Source organism: Scyliorhinus torazame, chromosome 14, assembly GCF_047496885.1.
Source record: "Scyliorhinus torazame isolate Kashiwa2021f chromosome 14, sScyTor2.1, whole genome shotgun sequence".
NCBI lineage: Eukaryota > Metazoa > Chordata > Chondrichthyes > Carcharhiniformes > Scyliorhinidae > Scyliorhinus > Scyliorhinus torazame.
Window position 1 is genome coordinate 74,127,878 of NC_092720.1, and position 18,509 is coordinate 74,146,386.

The 18,509-nt window shown below is 48.3% G+C and overlaps 1 protein-coding gene across 3 annotated transcripts in view; it reads right to left on the minus strand.

Moving 5' to 3' along the window:
• The window catches only part of s100p (S100 calcium binding protein P), an 86,876-nt gene that overhangs the window by 26,398 nt on the left and 41,969 nt on the right, over positions 1-18,509 (minus strand). For all 3 annotated transcript variants that reach the window (XM_072474362.1, XM_072474363.1, XM_072474364.1), the window contains one exon: positions 5,432-5,542. In XM_072474362.1, coding sequence (XP_072330463.1) covers positions 5,432-5,542 — 111 coding nt within the window. The remainder of the gene's footprint in view (positions 1-5,431; positions 5,543-18,509) is intronic.

The following is an 18,509-nucleotide window of genomic DNA, read 5'->3' on the forward strand; positions in this document are numbered from 1 at the left end:
CATATCAATAATTTGCCCTCAACCCCTTGGGCTTTCGCCTTGTTAACAATCTCTTATGTGGGACTTTATCAAATTCCTTCTGGAAGTACATATGAATAGCATCCGTAGACATTCCCCTGTCCGCTACTTTAGTCACCTCTTCGAAAAATTGAATAAGATTAGTCAATAAGTGGCTTTGTGACCTTCCCTTCACGAATCCACACTGGCTCTCCCTGATCAACCAAAATGTTTAGCAGTGTTCAGTTACCCCATTACTAATTATAGACTCAAAAAATTTCCTCTTCATAGATGTCAGGCTGACCGGTCTGTAATTCACTGGTTTCCCCTTTCACCCTTCTTAAAAAATGGAGTGACATGTGCAGTTTTCTAATCGAGAGGGACTACTCCTGAATCTAGGGAAATCTGAAAGAGTATAGTTCGGGCATCTACAATGTGCTCCCCTCAGATGGAAACCATCAGGTCCTAGGGATTTGTCACTCTTTAATTCCATTAATTTTCTTCATGTCAGCTAGCGTTCTGACCCCATGTCACGTCGATATGGGGAGATGGTGGAGTAGTGGTATTGTCATTGGACAAATATTCAAAACATCCAGGGTAAGGCTCTACGGACACGGGTTAGAATTCCACCACAGGCGATGGTGAAATTTGAATTAAATAAAGAAAAATGAATCTGGAATTGACCATGAAACCATTGTTGACTGTCGTAAAAGCCCACCCGGTTCGCTATTGTCCTTTAGGGAAGGAAATCTCCCGTCCTTACCTGGTCTAGCCTACATGTGACACCAGATCCACAGCAATGTGGTTGACTATTAAAAATGCCACTCAGTTTGAAGGCAATTAGGGACGTGCAACAAATGCTGGCTTTGCCTGTGACGCCCACATCCTATGAAAGAATAATGATGCCATGCACGATTTCAACAGGGCAGGCCAATTTGTGGGGTGATCAATTCTCACAGAGAGAATTAAGGGACAGCCTCCCTTGGGGGTCCGTATGAGCTGTGAGAGTAGGGGGTGAGGGTAAAGAGATAGGGAGGGGGTGTTTCTGCCAGGGCTGCAAGAACACGTGAACAGGAGGAGAGTGCGTACTGTGAATGGTGTGCTGCAGGCTGGGTTACACTCAAATCTCTGCACCTGCAGCTCTGTGCCTGCTGCTGCCTGCCCTCTTAAGACCATTGCTCCTCAACAGGTTGGCCTCATTCATCCACATCCTGTGGTACCCGCCCTGTTCAGCTAGCTTCTTCACTCCTTTTCCCCCTCACTGGAGGCAATATCTCCAAAAAATAAACAATGCCCATTATTCGTAATTTGGGAAATAAGCAATGTTAACAATGAACTTGAGATGAAAACAAAATAACAGACAAGTAACAAGACCAGCAGGTGTCTAGATAAATAATGAGATGCGATTTTCCCAGTAACAAGATTAGCAAGCGCTGAGAGACATTCATTTGCAAATGGCCATATCAGAAACCTCATTTACCAGAGATTAGTGGGGCTTTATCTCTTGAGGGGTCTGGACAGTTGAATCCACAGAGTGTAATATCAAAGAGATTGAACACTATAATTGCTAGCACCTTCACTGGGGAAGAAGGCTAATTCTCCATCCAAAAGCCAGTTCTATCTATAATTCCAGCCTTAGAGGCCTGTTTCATCGAACATTTAGAGCGACGGCAGATTGCAAATATTCTCCTCTAAAAGACACAGTTCCTGCCTTCGCTGAACCAGGAAGATATATTTTTCCAGGCATAGTCACCTAAGCAGTATTGTGTCATGCCTATGAGCTGGATTTGACCTATATAGAGTTACTAAAATTAGATGGTGCTCAAATCGGAAAAGGGGTTTCTCAGTGAGTTCAGGGAATGTGGGTTTATTTTGTGAACAATAGGTAACTTCAGGTAAAATGGTGTGTTTAGTTTTTAATTTACTTAAATGCCATGGCGGAATTCTCTGCTCCCTGCCGCTATGATCAGGAATCTTGATTGGGCAGAGAATTCTGCGTTGGCCCAAAAATGAGATTGATGCTGGGCGGCAGACCCGTCCCCAGCCTATGTTCCCGCCCTGCTGGCCAAAGTGGGCTTCCCGGCAGGAATATACAACCATTCATTTGAATGCAGTTAACAGGCTGGAAGTCCGAATCTCGACGCCCTCCTCCTGCTTTGCTCCAATTCTCTCTCTCTCTCCCCCCGCCCCCCCCACCTCCTCCCCACCGCAATGGAAACTCCACGAGGCGGGCTTTGGTGAAAGTATTGACAAGTGCCATCCTGGCGAGATGCACCCTGTAGGGGGTCAAGGAGATTAATCTCGGTCTCATGTGCCCCTCTGCCGCTGCCAGGCCCAAAGGGTCTTAGGGGTTGGATGGGCTCAGGCTGTGGGTAAGGACCCTGGAACTCTCCTCCGGGATTGGGGTCCCAAGTATGGACTGCCACTTCCAGCCCCGGGCAACCTGAAGATTGATCATCTCAGGCACCCCTCTGTTAAAATCATCATCCTTGTCTGAACTGTTTAAACACTGAAGTGGTCTTCTTACTCTGAACTGCTCTGCCAATCAGCTGATGAACAGATCAGACAGTTCATTGAAAATTCCAGCCAGGAAGACTTTCTCTTTCCTCACATCTGCTCTCTCAGCCCAGTGCTGTTAAAACTGCTGCTTTTTGAAGTGTCTGAGCCTTCTTAGAAATCCCACAATTCTTGAAAAGCTTTGAAACACCAGAGATCCTTTGAAATGCTATGCATTCTTTCAATTTCACAGTGCAAGTACCTTTAACTGGCCTTTGATAGCTTAATGTTTTAAACACAGCAGGCAGGAGGTTTGTTTATTTAACTTTCCCTTTATGCTTGCCTGCATCTGAAGTACCCTACATTGATCCTAACCCCAATGTTTATAAACAACCTTCTCCTGAATGACAGCTTCTGTCCACTTCAACAACACTAAGTGCTTTCTGTGGTTAGAAAAGAGGTCCAGTTAGATAGATTCTTCATTGACAAGTGACTCAAAGGATATAGTGGGTAGACAGGAAAGTAGAAGTAATCAGGTCAGCCATGGTGGAGCGGGCTTAATGGGTGTCGAATGGCCTACTCCTGTTCTTCATTTGTATGTTCATATGTTGGCTGGGGCGATGGTAAACAGGGTGTCCATCCAAGGTAGGATGAAAAGATCTGAACACCTTCAGGTGATGGAGATGGAACTCCCTCCTCCCAGGTCTCCTTCCTACCAAAGCAGTAGTTCTAAGGATGTGCTTCAGTTCTGCAGAAGCAGATAATAATAGAGGCAATATAGCATAACCACCTTCTTATTTCACCCACCGGGTCAGATGTGACAGCATAGGAATCATCTACAAAGGAGGAAGATGCAAACAAGCATGTACCACACACCAGTCAAGTGCATTCTCCATCAGTGCAGATATCTGCACTGCATTAACAGAGAACTGGTGGCACATGATGAGCAACATATTTTGGAGGAGGTGAGCGAGACAGTGGCAACAATGGCAGTCTGAAACATCCTTGAGAGAGCTTGGTGGAGGGTGCACCCTGACAGGTCAATGCCTGCTTAATTGCTGCTCTTGTATTGAGGTGGCAGCCGTTTTGGCACCTCTGTGCCTCTGTCAAAGGGTTACATATGGGTTAGAGCAGTGATCTCTTCCTTTGATAGCCTTTATCGCCTTGCAGCCGTCCATGTCTTCTCTCAACTGGCATGAACAGCTGCTACATCTGCAATTGTCCAAGGGTGAAGGAGAAGTGGCAGCTGCCCAAATACCGTGTATTGATCTGGAGGAAACACTTTCGGTTGTCACACATCAGTCCATCTTTGAGATTGGAATCCCTTCCTACCATTGAATGACCCAGTTGTGTTGCCAGTACCTTGATCACCACGTGGGTGCAGTCAACCTGAAGGAGTCCAACGATTATGAAAATCCCTTGTGTTGTGTCTGTGTGGTAAACTCAAAGTAATCCCATGGCCCTCTAACAGGGAATGCATCATCTCTTGTATGCTGTGATTGATAGCTGACTGACAATGCCAGCTACTGCCCTTACGGTAACATAGTGGGGCAGCACGGTAGCATAGTGGTTAACACTGTGGCTTCACAGCGGCAGGGTCCAGTTTCGAAGCCCCACTGGGTCACTGTCTGTGCGGAGTCTGCCCGTGTCTGCGCGGGTTACCTCAGGGTGTTCCGGTTTCCTCCCAAAGTCCAAAGCCATGCAGGTTAGGTGGATTGGCCATGCTAGATTGTCCTTCATGTCCAAAAAGCTTAGGAGGGGTTATTGGGTTAGGGGGACAGGATGGAATTGAAGGCTTCAATTGGTCGGTGCAGACTCGATGGGCTGAATGGCCTCCTTCTGCACTGTATGTTCTATGTTCTATGTGAAAGGACCCAGAGGCAAAGAAATTCCATGTTTGCTCTTTGACAGCTACTGGCAGTATGTGCAAATATGGCCCTCCATCAGCAAACACAATTCTGCTACCATCTATCTTGATAAGTTTTTCCTTGAGTGACTTTGATACTCTATTAGATTTGGAAAGCTAATTTATTGTTGATATACCTGATCTAGAGGGTATCCCCTTGTTTTCCCCTCCAACCCCTCATCCATCACCTCTGCATGCCTCAGTGCCATTCACAAAGCACTTGCTGTGTGAGCAATGACTTCTCATTGCTGCTCGTCCGAAGTCCAGACAACGAAGTCCATATTTGGTCTTCCTTGCCTCTAGAAGCAATGTTCCAGCTTCCTGGACATCCCTACTGTGCTCCTGTAGGGTCACTCCTCCCTGCTCCAATTTCTCCAGTGCCTACAGTTTCCTCTATGCCACTTTGCACACTCACTGCTGAGCGGCTCTCTTGCTGAACTATTCCCACAATGATGTAAAATGGACCTGTCTCCATGACTCTTTCTGAGCTGCCCCCTCCCACTCAAGCACATGATCACAACCCTACATATTCCCCGTGCCCCCAATCCAAAATTGATTCAGTTCTTTAAGTGGCTTTTTAATTGCCTCAGTTTCAAACTTAAGTACTGAGCCGCAGCATTTGTGTGTCATCCAGTTCCCAATGCGTTCACAAAAACTGTTGGGAGTCAGCTTGCCACACCTATATTTTGTGCACTTGTCCAACTTGGCTGAAACATTCTGCCCAAAGTTTACAAATATTAGTCGCTGCAGCTTTAAACAGTACTGACATATTTTAGGCCTGCAAACCTCGTGATCAGATAGGAGGCGGATGATAATATTTCAGAGAGAAAGATTTAATTGGTGAAATCTGATGGAAGTGAAAATTAATATTTAGTGATAAAAATATCACCACACTGGCAAAGTTTCACTTCAGATATATATATTTGAAAAGTTTGATATTCGTAGAGTTCCCATTCCCCTAAACGTCTGTTGTGTCAGACACATGTTTACTACTTACGTTACAGAAGAGGAAATAGAGTCTTTAGATCTTACCTCCCTTGTTGTCTTCTGTGTTGTTGCCTGGACCACAAAAACATTCTAGACATGGAACCAGCACTGGTATATCTCACAGGAGAGGAGGAAATCACATTGCGTCGAAGGGACCTAGAGAGAAAACCCCTGAAATCCATTAGAACGGTCGAGTTTAAAAACTCAAGAGTTTTGCAGTCCCTCTGTGGTTCAGGGTCTCAAGTCATGTAATAGGCAGGGCTCATTGTAAATTTCTCATAATCTTTTCCCTTAATGGGTTATGTTTTTCAAGCAAGGTTGATTTGTTTTTTTGATTATTTGATGCAATATGTTCCTTAGGTACCGGTTTGCTGCCATAAAACTGCAGTTTCATTATGACTTAAAGCCCCATCCTTCACAGGCCTTCGGGTTGGTCCTGACGGACGAAGCCATAGCAACATGATGAGGTGCACAGGTGCTTCTATGCAACAAATCATTGCTCATGTGGAAAGTAAACTTTGTGCTTAAGCTCCCTCATGTTGATTAAGAGCTCTGGTTTACAATGGGAACAAGTGAAAAAACAAAGGATTGGAGACAGGAAATCACTCGGCTTCTCGGATTAAAACCACAAATGTGACAGTATGACTGCAATTCTATAATAATTCAGGACTATCCGTCCTTACATTTTCCAACAAGGGACATGAGCATGACAACCTAATTAATGAACTGCATCATCATGTGCTACATCGCCCAAAGCCATTTTTAAGAGCAAGCAATGTCGCAAAGATTAAGTTCATTTGATGTTTGTAACCTAAGGACAATCCAATGAATCACAATATTAAGCTATTCATTCCTGTGTGCTTTGCTTGAAAACAGGTCCTTAATTGTCTGCTAATGCTTCATTCTAAGTTGTTTTCTTGGCAGTTTTTGTTACTGGGCCTGGATGGGAGGCCAACCAACTGTTGGTGTTACTCTGAATTGAGCTAACCAGTCCCATACAGGTGTATAGTTGGGAAAAATCATTATACCAGGGCACTGCGATCAGATAAAAATAATATAGGCTCAAATCACCCAAATTGGTCATACCCCTGTTCTGGATTCTTCACCCAATCAGGGTCATATCCCTGTTCTGGATTCTGAGCAGACAAAATGTTACCCAATTGGCTTCCTGTTTTTTGAGGCAAATATTCCGTTGGAGAATCCTACAGATCTCACTCAACACAGGAAAGCTCAGAAAGCAGTGGTGTGTGCGTGTGCGGGGGGGTGGGGGGGAGAGAGAGAGAGGAGGGGGGGGGGGGGGCACGTTCAGTTATATAATTTACCCAGGAGTTAGATTAGGATTTTTCTGTCTAACATTTCCCAGATAATTATTCAGGTAAGTAAATCAGAACCATCCAAAGTCTTTGACCCAAACTCAGTGTTTGAGACTTTTTTGTAGGGTCCTGCGGAGCAGGGGAATTGTCAATCCGAATTTTAAATGTCACAGGCAATTTCAATGGAGTCAGTGCTTTGGGGCTTCTGGCGGGTCCTGGAGAGCATCTTAGGGGGTGCTTCCGGCATCCAATGATTCAGAGACTGGAGGACCTGGGCCTAATCTCCATGAAACGATATGACTAAATTGTGGAATTAAGATTACAGACACATTATTATCTCAGAAAAACTCATTTTATTTCTAAAGTTACAGCTATAGAATGGTAAAGGTCTTCCGCAGTCCACAATTACTGCACCTTCCCTTGTATCAGACTAAAGTCCAAGGGCACGATTCTTCCAAAACATTCTACAGTAAGAAGTCTTACAACACCAGGTTAAAGTCCAACAGGTTGATTTAGAATCACTAGCTTTCGGAGCGTAGCTCCTTCATCAGGCAGGTAAAAGCTAGTCATTCCAGATAAACCTGTTGGACTTTAACATGGTGTTGTAAGACTTATTACTGTGCCCACCCCTGTTCAATGCCGGCACCTCCACATCAAAACATTTCTCAGTTAATTTGTGGCAGGTTTTTCAGGGAGATTCCCGCCGGCTCTGCCGGTGAGTTCCCCACCGTTATTCAATGCCACATTTTTGTGTCCTGGTGAGTTTCTCACCGGTTTAGCCCACATTGAAGAGGTCATCTTCCAGCCACGCTGTGCCCGAAAAGCATCTCGCTGCAGCGCAGCGTGGCAGGTGAAAGCCGGGAGACCCCACTCCCGGGATCCACCCAGCTCACAACACCTCGTGAGATTCAATGCAATCTCGTGAGATGTTGCAAGGAGAATCCCACCCACAATGGACAGGATCATGATTTGGCAAATCTGCATATTAGAGTGAGCCATAAGCACGCGCGCGATTGGGCCGGTGTTGCACACCATCGGTGTTAGAGGGTGCGGGGGGTCCAAAGTATATCATGAAAACTCCAAAGTATATCATGGAGTTCACCTGACCTACAATTGTTTATTGTTTCTGGTTACGATAAATTTCATAAACCAGAAACCCCTTTTCAAAGGTGTGGCCCAGCACACAGCACTCAAGACCTGGTTTGGATGCTCTTGTGTCCTTTCCAAAACAGCAGGTTTGAATTTCTTCCAGAAAACAGTTGTTTCTTTTCACGTTAACAAGCAGTCACAAAACAGCTTTTAAAATGCAGATAGAGGGAAACAAACCTTCTTTTTCAACCTGTGCTGTACAAAACCAGTTCAAACTCAAAGCGAAAGTAAAACTCAGAGCCACAGCCCAGCTCCACCCAGACAATGACATCACTGAAGCCATGTGATAGGACAAAAATATTTCTTAAAGGGACACTCCCATGACAGGCAGGACACACTCATCCCCAGAGTGGGCAGGTGGCTTCAGCCCGCTGGATGCCAACCGGACCTTAGTGGAGGCAGAGGCGACGAGTACTGTGGGGCTCACCAGGCGGACTGGCAAGCAGTGTCGGAAAAAGATGAATGACTTCATTAGGTCTGCTTGGGTCACCACCACTGTGCCCCTAGCTTCATTCCCGTCACTCACTCCTCATCCACCGCCCCTGTGGCCAATCAAAACCAATCTCCTGCTATCCTCCTTAATCCCACCTTGCACCAAAGCCCAACACCTATATCATCCTCTTTGGCCAGGTGCCTCCACCAACTACAAAGCCCTCGTGTAATCGTGCCTATGTGTCTCACCATGTTCTTACTGTGTCCCCGAGGAAAAGATGGCCCATAATTGCCGGGAGTGGGGGAGGACCAGAAGGGTTGAGTCAGACCTCAGGATCCTCACTGTCGCCGAACCGAGGGCTATGGAGCTAGCCATGGAGGTGGAAGAAAGGGTGCTCTCCCAGGCGGTGGTCGGAATGGGATAACCAAATGAGCCCCGAATGCAAAGTGATGTCCCTAAAGCAAGTGTGTCACCCCTGTCCCCCAGACATCTCACCTGAGATCTCACCATGTGTCTTGTCTTGTGTCTTGCAGGATCACCAACAGATGAAGCCGGCCTGTCTGGGGTACCTCGCCCCCAGCTACATACCCAGAACACCCCGGAGGACCAGTCCAGGGATGACAACGAATTCTTTGCACTGAATTCGCTTGCACCCTCCACCAACCCAGAGACTATCACCTCGGTGGGTCATATTAGTGAAGAGGCTCTTGGGTCACCTTCTGGTGCGCACATCACAAATGCTGCAGCACATCAGGTGCTAGTAGGGACTCCTGGGGGGGGGGGGGGGGGGAGCAAATGGTCAGCGGGCTGCCTGATCCCGGGAAGCAGCTGTAGTCCGTTCAGGTATCACACTTCTGGAAAGAGTGATCCCACTACTGGTGGATATGCAGACACAGAGCCACGGTTTACAGGAGGGGGTGTCATCAACCTTCCAGGTGGAGGAGTCCAACCACCTTCAGGCGCAGGGGATGGTGCCAACAATCTGTAGTACCAGGCCAACACTGGTGTCTGCGGTGGAAGCCTTGGGTGAAAAAGTCCCAGCCATGGGTCAGGAACATCCAAGGTTTGGGGAAATCTGTGGGGTCGATGGCTGAGGGTCAGGACAGGGTAGCCCAGTCACAGGCAGCCATGTACCGGACCCACATGGTCATTGCTGCGGTGCTCCACAGCTTGGCCCAGTCACAAAGGATCATGGCTGAGGGGGTCCAGAGCATTGGCAGGGTGATGACTGACCTGGGCCAGACACAAGAGGGACCTGGTACAGTCCCAGAGGGACCTGGCACAGTGCCAGAGGGACATGACTGAGGCAGTGAGGAACATGTCTCATTTGCTGAGGGACATGTCCAGTCTCAGTGCTCCATGGCTGAGGGCATCGAGACCATGACTCAGATGAGAGTGTGCCTCCAGAACTGGCAGCACCAGATGACCTCTGGAACTCACCCCAGCCTCATCCCCATCCCATGGAGTAGCTCAGTGTCCAATGAGGAAGGAGGAAGTGATGGGGCCCATGCCAATAACTACCGCAGGGAAGGTTCTGGAACACCTCAGTGCTTATGGATGCCGCCAACCCCCCCCCCCCCCCCACCTGAAAATGGCTCATCTGATGGGCAGCAGGCAGAACTGGGTGGCACACCATCACCTTTGACACTTGAAAGTGTCAAATTAGGTTCAGGCCCTCCAGAGGACGGGCACCAAATGCATCTCAGTTCAGCGGTCGAGATACGCAGCAGGCCGCCTCCATGCCTGATGTGCTGTCTGGGGTCACACCTAGAAGGGATGATAGGCCACGTATGATAAGAAAGTTATACACCAGTTAGGTTGACACAGGTGCAGCACATAGGTTTGAGGTAGGGGCCAGGGCACAATAATGTATATAGTCACTCTCAAATACCTTTACACCAACATTCTGATCTACCTCAATCCTCTGTCTGAAGGGTGTGAGAGATGGGCTGGGCTGTGTATAGACGGTGTGCCGTGAGGGTGTGGGAGGTTAGAGGTGCAGGGTGTGGGTGCTGGGGCAGGGCCAACAGGAAATTGGACATTCCACCTGGGGTCATCCTCAGAGGCACAATGTAATCCTAAAGGCAGGAGTCAGACTTTGTCAAATGATGAGGAGCACCAGAGCTCAACTCACAGCAAGTCGTCGTCATTCTCTGTCCTCTTGGCAAGACCCGCAGATCCTGCCAGCCCAGGGTCAACACCCTGTAGTGATGCTGGTTGGGCCCTCAGAGGCGAGGGGGGAGCTGGGGTGGTGGGATGGAGGGACAGGGGAGAATATGAGCAGCTATGGGGAAGGTGGCGCTACTTGGAAGTGGGTGGGGGGGGGGGGGTGCTGGGAGAGTATGGAGAGGTGGGACAGGGTGGCGGAGTTGCCAGTGTCCAGGTCTCTTCGTTGGAAAATCTGGAGATAATGATGTTGTTCTGTTTACGGCGTTCCTGGATCACATGTTGGGCGGTTCCCCGTACCAGCCGGGCTCCATGCCTGGTTATCCTCCTCATCCTCTTCATCGGATGAGGCCTGGCATTCTTCCTCCTCCTCCAGCATAACCTCCTCTGCTACACAATGTTGTGCAGGATGCAACAGGCCACCTTGATGCCCTGGGCTATATTGGAGTGCCCCACCAGAGTGGCCCAGGCATCGGAAGCGTATCTTCAGGATGCTGATGCACCGCTCAACAGCGCTCCTGGTTACTTCATGTGCGATGTTACAGGAACATAGGAAAAGAATTAGGAGCAAAAATAGTCAATTCAGCCCTTTGGGCCTGCACTGCCATTCAATCAGATCATGGCAGATCATGGTTATAATGGGTCGTTCAGGGAGTGGAAGCCCTTCCTATTGATGAAGCGAAGCCTGATGAGCCGGTGCTCATAGGGGGATATGTGTCCATTCTATCACCCTCTGGATTTGGGGCAGGCCAGTAATGCCAGTGAATCTTGCTGCCTGGGCATCCTGGAGGGCCTGGTCCAGATTGAGTTTACATAGTCCGTTGCCAGGGCAAATAGGGCTCCCGTCTCAGTGCAGATGCCCCTGTGTACAGATGACTGTGATATCCTAGACAAGTCCCCGCTTGGCGGCTGGAAAGACCCAGAAGCATAAAAGTTCAGGGCGGCCGTCAGGGCTTGACGAACACCGGGAGCAGGTGTCTTCCTCCATACCCCCGTGGTGCCAAGAGCACCACCACCAGGCAGAGGTGGCGCACAATCTCCTTGGATAACTCTGGCACATGCGGTCTGGCAGGTACTCAAAGGACAGGAGCTGATGGTAAAAACGTGGCCTGATGCGGGGCCTCCTTCGCACCTCCGTAGCCTGTTGGACGGCTAGCTCTCCAAACTCACCAGCAGGACCCTGCTCTTTTGGGGCAGGCTCTTCTTGTGCAGGATCCTCCCCAAGCAGGCCCTGTGCCTCCAGTCTCCATGTGTCCGCAATGGCTGCTGCGGCCAAGTACAAAGCAAGCATTCCTGTCTGAACTCCGAAATCCGTCCTCTGCAGGGGGTAAAACGGATGACATGCTAGCAAGATGAGTATTCTGTTACCCATCCAACAGGCTACATGGTGATCCTGAGTTGCACTTCAGCTCCACCCTCGACATGCCCCCCACTCAACCCACCCTCACCCCTCAGCCATTCCCTCAATATTTTGCATTTCACACTGCATCCTTGTCCCAAGCAATGAGTGACACCGGGGAGCATCTATCCTCACCCCTCGTCCCTGTCAACAGGGGTACCGTTGGCTGCTACAACCCGTGGTAGCAATATGCTCTGCAGCCCCTGTCCTGTCTCCCCAGTGGAGTCCATTGTGGGTGTCCTTATTTGGTGGGCCATGTGTCATCCCGCCAGCAGGGTGGCACCAGGTTGTGCGGTGGAGAGGGTCATGGTGTGCCACCAACTGCCTTCTTGTTAAAGGCTTGTGTGGGGGCAGGTCCTACAGATGAGGATGAGCGAGGAAGGTGGGCATCTGCTGGGGACTTAGCTGCAGTGTGCTGTGTGTCATGATAGCCACATTAACACATCATGGAGCAATCACGCACACACTGATGGACAGGTAGTTGGACCAATCAACACACACATAACATCGCAGCCAATCACCAGTGAGAGCACACGCACTATAAAACAGGGAACACCACAGTTCCCGCTCATGTTACCAGGAGATAGCTCAGAGCACAGAGCACAGAGCTCACAGCGGGCCACTCAGACATACACCATGTGCTGAGTGCCTCACTAAGATAGTGCTAGGGCTGGGTCCACAGGTTAGCTGGTGAAGTACGAACCACAGCCAGAAGTTAATAGTTATTATTGTACAGAATAATAAAACAGAGTTGTACCATCTACAACCCTGTTGGTTCGTTTGTGTATCGGAACACCCAACACGACACTGTGGTTCCTGGGTGTGACACACAGGCTGTAACAATCTGACTGGGGACAGGATGGATGGGAGCAGGGGCACATTGGACAGGCCGGGCTTGGAGGCAGCTGGTGATCCTGCAGAATGGGCTCGCTGATAATGTCACTGGTGAGGGCTCTGCACTGAGAGGGGCAGTGTGCCAGGGCGGGTGCCAAGGCCACGGAGCATGTGTCCTTTGGGATGAGCTCTGCCATTCCTCTGCTTCCCCTGCAGTGGGGCTGGGCCTGGTGGGCCACTGATTCAGCTTGGCCATGCCCAACCCATTGATGGGTCAGTTGGGGTCTGAGGATTTCCAGAGGAGTTGCCTTCATGGGCTCCCAAATGACCAGAGGCTGTGTGAACATTTACAGGACACGGTGAGCAGTCAGCAGAGTGAGCAGCCAGGGGCCTGTGACTTGTACTGAAAGATTGATTTTAAAAGAAATACTGCAGCAACGGCGGTCAGTGCCCGACCACCCAGAGGGTGACACCCCAAATCCATTGACGTGTCTGCAAGTTGCTCCCCGCTTTTCAGCGGATGCCCAATTCTCCGCCCGATTGAGATTTGCGTTTCCGGCGTCGCGAGAACCCAGGCCATCAATATTCGTGTCACAAAATAAATACCTAACATTTAGTTAGGTCACAGTCATGGCAAACAGAATAAAATAATACATTTGGTTTCTATGTGAACTGGCACTGCAATAGTAATGACAAAAACAGCAGCTGTTCATGTATCACATCATTCAAGGCGCAGTGACTGAGCTAATGTGCATGGGTCTGGCTGATGGTTTGATTGTGAAATGTGATATGTGGTTCACGTTTGACATTTAGCTGTTTAATGGAGAAAAGCTCCAATAAAACCACATGTACTTGGAAGTGAGAGTGTAGAACTGCGGTTTATAGAATTACCAGGACAAAAGACAATGACGCACAGAGGTGCAGAGAGAATGCAAAGAGAAAACCTGACAAATGCCTTACTATTACATTAACTAGTGACCAGTGAAAACAGGCAGTTTCAATCTGACATTACCCTATCTGACATGCTCTATTCGTACAGATGGAGCAGCTGCTGCCTCTTTTGCCCCTTTCTGAGTGCAACTCAGATGAGAAAGTGAGATTAAATGTGTCCTCTCTCCGTCCATCTGTGTGTGTTGTAATACTACAATCCCTCACTATCCTGAGGGAGAATCCAAAGGTGAATCATGATTGACGGGAGGGCTGGTGTAAGCAATCAAATGGATGAAAAACAACAAAGCCTGCGGCCGTGAGCTTATTTCAGCTGAGGACTTCAAAGCTGGTGGACCTTTACTCGTATCACGGATTTAGGAGGTAAAAGAAATACCTCCCCTGACTTCAGGAATGGAACCATTGTAAATATATTCAAGAAGGGAGATAGATCATGTTGCGGAAACTATCTAGGTATTTCCTTCTTGTCCAAAGCAGGGAAAATCCTGACACGGATTCTCCTGAAATGCCTACTGTGGCTGAGGAAATCCATCCAGAGACACAGTGTGGCTTCAGACTTTCCAGAAGAATCTCTAACATTGCCCGTGATTTACAATAGGCGCAAATTCTGTAATGGCCACTAATTCGTGTGAGAGGCCAGAAATGGGATTTGCGCCGGCAAGAACTCAGAATGCGAAGTTCCCAGGCCCTCCTTGCTGACATAATCATGTTCATGCCCAGCGAGGGTGTTAACCTGATTATCATAGATTTAAATTAATTTAAATATGCTTAAATGGCTTAACGCAGTTGCTTCTGGGGATGTCAGATGTTCCCAAAAATGGAAACCATTCATGATGACCACCCAGATTCTGAGGTGAGTATGGCTCCCAGGCGGTGAGGGAGTACAGTGGCAGTGCCCTCTAGCACTGTGGCAGTGACAAGCTGGCAGTTTAGGGCTGGGACCAGGGGCGGGGACTCCAGGGAAACTCATTGTGGGGGGTTCCCACTATCTGGCCATGTCAGCGATGTGGGGGAGGGCCCTTTACATTCATTTTGAGATTGGGGCACCCTTTAAAAGGGACATCCCAATCTCTATAGAGCCAGACTTGCCAGCTCTATGAAGCACCACCCCGCAAAACACGCCAGACTTGCTTTTTTTTTACAAAGCGTCAGAAAATCTGGAGAGAAAACCGGCGTGTTTGTCCCCAGAGAAACACCCAGTTTTCAGTCAAAACCTGACACTTTGCCATTTTGGGGGAAAATTTAACCCACTCGAAGTGATTTAACTAAAAAGGAACAAAATCCCGTAGCGAGCGCGTTTAGCCACGTGTTTCCCAGCACTTGCAGCACCGTGAAACATACCATTATGAAATCTCACTTGGGTTAGACAGGGGGCCTCAGTGTGGACATGAGACCGAGGTCACACATAGTCCTGTTTTGTGTACTGTGGAGCTCTACTCAGTGAACTCCTCAGTGTAGTGCGAGATCGGGATGCTATTTTTAAATGGCGTTCCAATCTCTGGAGCCTCCAACAAGAACCCCGATCCCCCCCCCATGCGCCAACTCACTTTGTCCCGCTGTTATAACCTGCCTACTGACGATTGGCTGGGGACTAATGACTATCCCACAATCCTATGGGAGTATGAACTTCCCCAATGAGGGGTGGCGGAGAAAGTCCGACTATAAATAAGCTGGCCAGTCCAGGAACTAGGAGGAAGGAGAAGGTAGCAAGGGACGTTACTGCTACTGCTATGTATATATTGTTATAGTAAATAAACGTTATTATTTTGTATCCTTAAAACTCGTGCTGGATTCTTCGGGGCCCTTACAAAACCCGCTCACCCCCAACATCCGCACAGGGCACCCTCGCCCCTATCCCAATGCCTCAGGTGCCTTGGGAAACTGCATATTTCAGTGAGACTAGCTGTCTCACTCTAAAATGCAGATTTGCCAAAAGTGATCCCAACCACAATGGGCGAGATTCACTTTGCAATGTCTCATGAGATTGTGTTAGATCTCGTGAGATGTTGCGAGCTGGGCAGATCCCGGGAGCGGGTTCTCCTGGCTTCTATCGGCCACGTTATGCAGCAGCCCATTGCTTTTCGGGTGCATCGTGGCCGTTCGATTGCACCCACAGTCTTTGTTGCCAGATAAATCCAAGAAAGATGTCAAGAACAAGACCCAGACCTCTTCATTCATTGACCTGACCAAATCACTGGACTCAGATCATGGGGATCTGTGCTCTGCGCTCCAAAGATTTTGAAACTCCATCACAACTCTGCAATTTCTTCATGATGATGTGACTATAATTGCCTTGAGTGGGAGATAAAAGAACAAAGAACAAAGAAATGTACAGCACAGGAACAGGCACTTCAGCCCTCCAAGCCCGTGCCGACCTTGCTGCCCGACTAAACTACAATCGTCTACACTTCCTGGGTCCGTATACCTCTATTCCCATCCTATTCATGTATTTGTCAAGATGCCCCTTAAATGTCACTATCGTCCCTGCTTCCACCACCTCCTCCGGTAGTGAGTTCCAGGCACCCACTACCCTCTGCGTAAAAAACTTGCCTCGTACATCTACTCTAAATCTTACCCCTCTCACCTTAAACCTATGCCCCCTAGTAATTGACCCCTCTACCCCGGGGAAAAGCCTCTGACTATCCACCCTGTCTATGCCCCTCATAATTTTGTAGACCTCTATCAGGTCGCCCCTCAACCTCCTTCGTTCCAGTGAGAACCGAGTTTATTCAACCGCTCCTCATAGCTAATGCCCTCCATACCAGGCAACATTCTGGTAAATCTCTTCTGCACCCTCTCTAAAGCCTCCACATCCTTCTGGTAGTGTGGCGACCAGAATTGAACACTATACTCCAAGTGTGGCCTAACTAAGGTTCTATACAGCTGCAACATGACTTGCCAATTCTTATACTCAATGCCCCGGCCAATGAAGGCAAGCATGCCGTATGCCTTCTTGACTACCTTCTCCACCTGTGTTGCCCCTTTCAGTGACCTGTGGACCTGTACTCCTAGATCTCTTTGACTTTCAATACTCTTGAGGGTTCTACCATTCACTGTATATTCCCTACCTGCATTAGACCTTCCAAAATGCATTACCTCACATTTGTCCGGATTAAACTCCATCTGCCAGCTCTCCGCCCAAGCCTCCAAACAATCTAAATCTTGCTGTATCCTCTGACAGTCCTCATCGCTATCCGCAATTCCACCAACCTTTGTGTCGTCTGCAAACTTACTAATCAGGCCAGTTACATTTTCCTCCAAATCATTTATATATACTACAAAGAGCAAAGGTCCCAGCACTGATCCCTGTGGAACACCACTGGTCATAGCCCTCCAATTAGAAAAGCATCCTGCCTTCTATGACCTAGCCAGTTCTGTATCCACCTTGCCAGCTCACCCCTGATCCTGTGTGACTTCACCTTTTGTACTAGTCTACCATGAGGGACCTTGTCAAAGGCCTTACTGAAGTCCATACAGACAACATCCACTGCCCTACCTGCATCAATCATCTTAGTGACCTCCTCGAAAAACTCTATCAAGTTAGTGAGACACGACCTCCCCTTCACAAAACCATGCTGCCTCTCACTAATAAGTCCATTTGCTTCCAAATGGGAGTAGATCCTGTCTCGAAGAATTCTCTCCAGTAATTTCCCTACCACTGAAGTAAGGCTCACCGGCCTGTAGTTCCCTGGATTATCCTTGCTACCATTGGCTATTCTCCAGTCCTCCGGGACATCACCTGAAGACAGTGAGGATCCAAAGATTTCTGTCAAGGCCTCAGCAATTTCCTCTCCAGCCTCCTTCAGTATTCTGGGGTAGATCCCATCAGGCCCTGGGGACTTATCTACCGTAATATTTTTTAAGACACCCAACACCTCGTCTTTTTGGATCTCAATGTGACCCAGGCTATCTACACACCCTTCTCCAGACTCAACATCTACCAATTTCTTCTCTTTGGTGAATACTGATGCAAAGTATTCATTTAGTACCTCGCCCATTTCCTCTGGCTCCACACATAGATTCCCTTGCCTATCATTCAGTGGGCCAACCCTTTCCCTGGCTACCTTCTTGCTTTTTATGTACGTGTAAAAAGCCTTGGGATTTTCCTTAACCCTATTTGCCAATTACTTTTCGTGACCCCTTCTAGCCCTCCTGACTCCTTGCTTAAGTTTCTTCCTACTTTCCTTATATTCCACACAGGCTTCGTCTGTTCCCAGCCTTTTAGCCCTGACAAATGCCTCCTTTTTCTTTTTGACGAGGCCTACAATATCTCTCGTTATCCAAGGTTCCCGAAAATTGCCGTATTTATCCTTCTTCCTCACAGGAACATGCCGGTCCTGAATTCCTTTCAACTGACACTTGAAAGCCTCCCACATGTCAGATGTTGATTTACCCTCAAACATCCGCCCCCAATCTAGGTTCTTCAGTTCCCGCCTAATATTTTTATAATTAGCCTTCCCCCAATTTAGCACATTCATCCTAGGACCACTCTTATCCTTGTCCACCAGCACTTTAAAACTTACTGAATTGTGGTCACTGTTCCCGAAATGCTCCCCTACTGAAACATCTACCACCTGGCCGGGCTCATTCTCCAATACCAGGTCCAGTACTGCCCCTTCCCTATTTGGACTGTCTACATATTGTTTTAAGAAGCCCTCCTGGATGCTCCTTACAAACTCTGCCCCCTCTAAGCCCCTGGCACTAAGTGAGTCCCAGTCAATATTGGGGAAGTTGAAGTCTCCCATCACCACAACCCTGTTGTTTTTACTCTTTTCCAAAATCTGTCTACCTATCTGCTCCTCTATCTCCCGCTGGCTGTTGGGAGGCCTGTAGTAAACCCCCAACATTGTGACTGCACCCTTCTTATTCCTGATCTCTACC